Source organism: Nelumbo lutea, chromosome 3 (genome assembly GCF_056320005.1).
Source record: "Nelumbo lutea isolate HS-2025 chromosome 3, American lotus-T2T, whole genome shotgun sequence".
In the NCBI taxonomy this organism is placed as follows: domain Eukaryota; kingdom Viridiplantae; phylum Streptophyta; class Magnoliopsida; order Proteales; family Nelumbonaceae; genus Nelumbo; species Nelumbo lutea.
The window spans coordinates 57,589,287-57,596,732 of NC_142686.1; the positions used below are offsets into that span (position 1 = coordinate 57,589,287).

Here is a 7,446-nt window from a genome sequence, read left to right on the forward strand (position 1 = left end):
CACACAAACAAGCAAAACCCATTTCCAAAAGTGGCCAGCTTAGGTGAGAGACTGCAATTCCCTTCATTTCTTATTTCTAATTAATCCAAACAAAGCTGCCTTTGAGATTATAGATCCTAACCTCAGTATATTAAGTAATCAGCCTAATCGTTCTTTTATAGGGTTTCTCTAAGTGTCATATAATAATAAAGGGGGTTGAGCAGCTAGGGTACATTTCTCTACATTGATTGAGCTGTATTGACTGAGTCACTTCGGATAAAACACCTAAGATAGGCAGATAGTTTCAACAATATGTCAACTTTTTTTTTATGTACAAGGGAAAATTAGCACCAGTAGGGGAGAGACCTCTCAGCTGCATTTAAAATAACTAAGAAAATGAAGTCCCAAAGAGGGGAGCTTTGCCCTGAGGCTCATTTCAGATAGCCGCATTGGATGGCCAGCCAGTCAGCAGTTGCGTTGCCTTCTATGTGGGTGTGTTTGTACAAGAATGTTGATGAGGAACTATGAACTAGATTTCTACACTCCTTGAGAAGCGAAGTACATTGCTACTGAACCTTCAAGACACCTTTGAGGTTGTTAATTATGAGGAGAGAGTCTCCTTCGATGGTGATTAATTGATTTTTCAAATGGATAGCTAACTTGTGAGCTTCTAGAGCAGTCCACACTTCATCTATCAAGATGATTGTATTACCAATTTTGCCCCATTTTATCTTTAGAACTATGCCTTGAGCATTCCTCGTTATGCATTCAGTAAAGGTATACCTTCCGTGCAATTTTTCTGAGGCATCAAAGTTTATTCGAAAAAGTGGACAGATCCAATGCAGATTTCTGAATTTCACTGCAGATTTATAAACATTCAAAATGTCAAAAACCCCTACTCTATACATCAATGTCTGCCCGTGAATTGGCATCAATTCCGAGATGGCACCAACCCCAACTGTACTTTAGGCCTAAAATTTCTGACCCTGGGCTGAACCATCTTTCTCCCAAATTTATTTTTATTGAATTTGAGACCGGTGTGATCCATCTGATCCAATTCAATTACTTCAGATGGTTCTCTTTGGGGAGTTGGTGGGTTGTTTGCTATGTATTCTTTTGTGGCATGGGGGAGGTATGATTTATTTTTAAATATTTTTTCGGTTTTTCCATAATTACCGAAAGGTTGCAGTGACCTTCTCCCAGAATTATTGCATTTTATGGTCTAATTTCTCATGGACCGTTCCTTCCGACTCCGGATCTCTTGCCCATGAGAACTCTGCCCATGTCTACCCACAACACACTATCCCCATGAATTGGGAACATCTCCCCAGCATAATACTATGTAGGAGAATGAGATATTCTCCATGTGTGACTGCGATATTTGTGGGTAGACATGGGCAGGAGATCGGACTCGTTCCTTGCCAGCAGTTCAGTCTGAATGCTTAAGCCTCTCGCATGGGGATTATTTTTTGTTGGCAGTTTATTTTTGAAAAGTCAACTTTTGGTTCATGTAAGTTCACTTTCAGCCTTCCGATTTTTTGTCAAACATGGCTTTAGGAATTTCCAGCTTTCTCGGCTCATGTAACGTCAGAAGCTACTGCATAGCATTGAAGCTTCTTTTAGTGGCTTCTCCAAAGAAGCTCAACAACGCTTTTAGTGGCTTCTCCAAAGAAGCTCAACACCCCCACATTGACCCATCTCTAACCCATGGTTCATCTTGGCATTGGATAATCTTCCCCATCCAATCAAGGGCCCATAAGGGTAAGAAAAGAAAGGTTATGGCGTCATGCCTTATATTGGTCATTGGTGAGTTCATTCATACTCTGTAGGTCAAGTGGCACTAAATCTTTATTTTTATTTCTCCTAATATTACTCTTTTATGTGTTTTAATTAAATATTAATCAATTGAATATCCACTTTCTTAAGGCTCATAGTCCATTATATCATAGTAATTTGAAGAATATAACACTAAAATTACAAGGATCATTACCCAAGAAAAAAGAAAAATACAAGGGACCAAAGAAAAGGAAAGAAAAATAAAAAACCTAAGCCCGTTTGATGGAACAAAAATAATGAGATTACACATTTTGGTAATTCAAAACAATACACTTGTTCAAACTAGAGAAAGATATTTATAGAAACTTTAGGAAGAAAGAATTAAGAATGGAGATTTTACTTTCTTCTAAGGTTGTATAAATGGTTGATGATTATGGGCACTGTGGGTTTTTCCCAGGCCCACCATAATAGAAATGGGTGCCCCATTCATTGTTGGAGGAGCTCCTGATGTTGTAACAGTTAGTGTTCTCAGCGAGGTTGGAGATGTCTTGGGCTGGGCTGAGACTGTTGTCTGCATCAACAATCTCCAGGTTTCGGAAGTAGCTCGACTTGCCGAACCCTGCCTCGGCGAAATGACCGGAGCCCATTTGCGTTGACGTGTGCTTGCCGTTGGCCCTTGAGTTCACCACTTCACCACCCCACTCCACCATGGTTGCATAGTCTCCTAATTGTGTGAACAGCTCCGCCGGCCAGTAACCCACTAATGTGTTATCACCAAATCCAAGCCACCAATTCCCTAGATTGGGATCCTGTAGGAATACAAAAGCAATGAGTTGGCCCATTAGATGGGTATCACAAAGAAACCTTCTAGGGAAAAATCAAATATAGGCCATGAGATCCTCCAGTTCATGCTTATAAAGATCCAAATGCACCCTAGACAGGATCAAGGAATTATGGGCCTAGAAAGCCCAGGTCCTTAGTCATTACGGTTGTGTTTGTTTTGGACATAAAAAAAAAAAGTGCAAAATAAAGTTTTCATCACCATAAAATGTTGAAATATTTCGGTTTGAAAATATTTCTACCATTTTACAGTGGAACAAGCAAAACCTAGGCTCCATTTGTTTGCAGTGCAAACTTCATTTGCATTGATATAAATGTGTGGGAGTGCAAATGAGCTGAGGTAAATTCTGATTTGTTTTTGCTTCAGAGTTGACTTCACCTTGTCTGTTTGTGAGAATAGAAAGTAAAATCATGTGATTCCCATTCTATATGGAGAATGGAGGCAGAAAGAAAGTTACATCTTTGAGAGAATATAGAAAGCAAAATGATGTAATTCCAACTTTATATTAAAGAGAATCAAGGTAGGAGGAAGATTGTGCAAATTTTTCCATGCAAAATTTGCACTGCTAATAAGTGCAAATAAGATGAAAGGTGCAAATTTTGCATCAGGGTTGTGGATCGGCAAAAACCCTAAAGAGTGGCTGTCAAATATCTGATCAATCCCTTATAAGTCCTAATTTCTTTCTCTTGTTGGACTGTGTCAAAGTATCACTTAGAGAAGCCATTAAATGTGCCTTAGAAGACATATAGAGAAGCCATTAGATGAATTAGCAGACCTTCCAAATAAGAATGGTGATGTCAAATTGGTTGCCGGAGAATTTCGAGACCGGAGATATAGCTGCTCCAATGGCAATCTTACTGTTTGTCTGTACAAATCCTGCACAGAGAAGGTTGTAGCACCCCGTCGCCTCATACGAGTCACTCTGTAGCATTAAAATGGAGACAATCAACTTGATGCAATATTGTGATTACAGCAACCAACCATGGCCAGTTATTGTTCTATACAAAGGTGTAATGGCCTTTAAATATACCAGGCCCAAACCCAACCAGGTTCAAGCCTTTCAAAGGTAACATCTAATCCAACAAATGTCTTATACGTATACGGGTTTGCCAGTTAAATGGCCCAAGGGCCCACTCCACGTCCACCATGAGTCCATGACTGAGTCCAAATTTTGAAAATTACTGGGCCAAGGCAGAGGACAAAACCCATCTTTTCATGGGTTTCTTTTTCTGGGTTATTTATGATTCAGTAATCCGGCCCATTTCTAAAATGTCAACCTTTGGGCTTTCCCTTGTAGGCCATCGTCCAAGCGGTGTACTCAGGAGTCAGGATACTAAAGAAGGGTAGGTGGAATAATTCAGAATAAAGGTCCCACACCAGACGGTTGGAATCAATCGGAATTTGATTTGCATACGATGGATGGGGCCTACAACACAACTACATAGTAGCACAGATGATACTAATACTGCTGATGCATGGTAAAACAAAACATGATTTTTACGTTTGTATTTAATAAAAGGACAAGATATTGAGGAATAGAGTTGAAAGAGAGATCTGACCGTCCAATAAGTAAATAATCTAGGTTTGCTGTCCCCGTAAAGCTCCGGACTGACCTGACTAGAAGAGAAGAATCAAAGCTTCAGAAAACGCTTTTCTTTGAAGTTTAAATAATTGTTTATCTTGATTTCAACGAGTCTTTTTGTTATTTTTAATTATTTATTTACTATTTAAATATTCGAATGTCGGATACTGTGTAGCGTGGTACACGAGACGGAAGAAGCACCTGCCAACCAGCTTCTATGCTGTTCAGATCCGAGCCGTCAAAGGATCCAGAGAGAACCCAAATCTGAGACAAACTGAACTCGTTCTCCACTTGAATTGATGGGTCCCACACGTTTATTGTAGCCTTTGCTCCGTATATTTCTTCCGTTGATGATCCAGTGTATGCAATCGCATGCTATAAACGTGCAAAACAGTTCAGAAAGGATAAAAAAAGTCAACATCTTTTGGGCTTGCAGGAGAGAGAAAAGACTGCAAAAGGCAATAAAAATATACGATGATCTAGATCATTCTAGTGGGGCACTGGATCCACACTACAACAGTCTGCACAAAACACCAAGCAAATCCAGTGCCTAATTGTGCAGAAAACCAGTTGCTAAATCTAAAAAGTTAAAGATTTTGCCCATGGCAATCCTATGTATGTTGCAGCACTATATCACATATTTATCAAATTTCAACTTACCCCTTGAATTACTTGCGAGAATTACCATTAGCTGCTTCAAGAATCAAGACAGTGGTTTTTCACTATTTTAAGCTAATGGTGACAAGGTAGAGAGGAGTAGAGGATATTGTCTCTTCATCAACAAAAGCTAAAATTGAGTGAGTTTGAACTTTCAAGTGAATATTCAAAATTTGAGGCAGGAAGAAGCCAAGAAGTAACCAAAGGAGGTAGCCAATGGAAATTTTCCTCTATTCACACTTCACCATTTGAATCTTCTAATTAGTTCAGTTCCTTCTCTGACTTCCCATTCCCATTCCAATTTTGCAACTTGATCAATCTAGACATATGAATATAACATATTATGTATACATACATACATATAAGTTAATGTTTTTTGATATTTTAAAATTTTCCGTGACGTCTGATCTCTCATTTCCGTTCCCATTACCATTTTCATCACCATTTTTCCTCTTTGCTTGGTGTAGAGACGTGAATGGAAATATATATATATATATATATATTAATGCATGCATACACATACATATGCACAAGTCAATATTGAAAATTTTCCTCTATTAATCATTTGAACCTTCAAAGTTCAGATACTTCTGTAACCTCTCATACCCATTTTCATCACCATTCTTCCACTTTGTCACCATTCTTCCTCCTTCTTGGTGTATAGACAAGGATAGATTAATCATGGGATAAAACATAGCATACATATATACATACATACCTCATGGCCGTTGCCGCTGACCACATCAGGTGCTTCAACATATTTATCAAGAGGCAGCCTGCGTTGTTTCTTCCCAAAGTGATACAGAGACTTAGCTCTCAAGACATCATTCACTGAGCTTCGTCGCATCGGAATCGTCCCCTTCGGACATCTCTCTCCAACTTGATGCCATGTTTGCCATGTATGTTCTGTTCCTTCACTGCTATTGTAACTTCTTACTCCTCCTTCCTTTGTCACTCTAATTCTTGGCATCTCTGGAGGTACTCTCTATTGCAGACATACAAGTTGACATTCAGAGAGAGAGAGAGACAGAGAGAGAGAGAGGGTTTTGCCAAGTACCTGGATCTTGTGATTCTTTAAAAGTGGATGATCTAAGGCTGGCTGATTGTGTCTATGAACACAATCAATGATATCTCCATCTGGGCTCTGAGAAAACCAATCAAGAAAGAATCAAACTTCAAAATTTACTCAGAAGACAAGAAATCAGAATATCATTAACAAAACCAGTGGCAGTGATGAGAAGACTATAGAGATAATTAAGCTAATTACCTCAATGGTTTTAACAGAAAGCTTGTTTATCTTCTCCAAATGTCTCTGAATCCTTGCAACTCTTAAGCTTGATACTTGTCTCAGATTTGTGTAATTCAAACCCAAAACGTGAACTGTGCATCTTGAGAAGAAAACAAGGAGGAAGAGAGCCAGAATCAGAGGTGGGGCTTGTCGTCTCTTCCTTCTAGTTCCGGTATCCATTTCATTCAGTGCCACCCAGAAGCTGAGATGCCTAGATCACCACCATTACCAGTAAAACAAATAGCACAAACAAATCAGAGCCCCACTCTTTAATTCTCAATAATAAACCAACCAACAGTGGTAAATGGGAAGAAATTAAGTGAGCAGCTGGCAACAAGGAACTCTGTCTCGATCTGCCTCCCTCTTGAAAGATGGTGCACGTTAACCTGCGCATAGCCCTTCTGGTTCATGGATCGCCATCATGATGGAGGAACATTTGCATTTGCACCAGCGGTAAGAACAGTGGCTTCAAGCGCCCTATAAAAACTTGACCTACCCATCTCCACTCCACACACCCTTAATTACACCTCCTTGAATATCCATCTGCCACCACACGATAAGCCATAAATACTTTTGAAATTGCACTCACTTTCTTCCTCAGTTTACTGAACTCTCCCTCTGAGATTCTGGGGCTTCTTTTATTTATTTGTTACTTCTTTTTCTCAAAGACTGTATTCTGTACTTCCTTCAACCATGGTGAAGTATGCCTCCCACCCATCCAACTGTTGACATCGCTGAACGATTCAACCATCTTTACAGCCAATCATGGCCTACCCATCCATCCATCACGGACTATCTCTCCTGGATAACATCATTTATTTTCTTTGATTTTATAATTAATAATTTAACTTATTTCTAGGGTTTGGGTGGTGGGGTGGAAAGGGAAAGCCAAAGGGAAGGTGAGGAAGGGAGAAGGTGTTGAATTTTGAGCAGATGGGGAGGATTTCTAATGCTTCTGAGCTCATTCAAGGGAGAATTGGCTCTTAAGTCTCCATTCTCCTCCCGAAACTCAGCAATTTGACTGGGGATATGTGGAAATGACCAAAGTACCCACCACGATATTTTGGTGCTCTTCTTTGTGTGCAACTGCAAATTCTCGACGGTTAATTTCTCATGACCCGTTAACAGAAGATTCAGTTAAGTTTTGTTCAGCTGCTCTGAAGTGCCCACATACGCTATTCAAAGTGGTAGAAGTGGAGAACTCTTCAAATGACTAATTGATATCCGATTTGGGCTCTGTCTAAGACCCACATTGGAAAGCCAAAAGCCACTGCATTTCAGCCCTCTCCAACAAGATCTAAATCATGTTAAGGTGGTGTTTGA

The 7,446-nt window shown here is 39.6% G+C and overlaps 1 protein-coding gene across 1 annotated transcript; it reads right to left on the minus strand.

Annotated features, from left to right (window-relative positions):
• Positions 1-1,896: 1,896 nt before the first annotated feature.
• On the minus strand, positions 1,897-6,656 carry LOC148865144 (protein neprosin-like). Its single transcript, XM_088975392.1, has 7 exons — positions 6,103-6,656; positions 5,893-5,979; positions 5,554-5,820; positions 4,380-4,553; positions 4,156-4,209; positions 3,372-3,518; positions 1,897-2,564 (listed from the first exon to the last, which is right to left on the minus strand). The coding sequence occupies exons 1-7, from the start codon at positions 6,301-6,303 to the stop codon at positions 2,187-2,189; spliced, it is 1,308 nt and encodes a 435-aa protein (XP_088831518.1). The 5' UTR covers positions 6,304-6,656; the 3' UTR covers positions 1,897-2,186.
• Between the last annotated feature and the right edge of the window lie 790 nt (positions 6,657-7,446).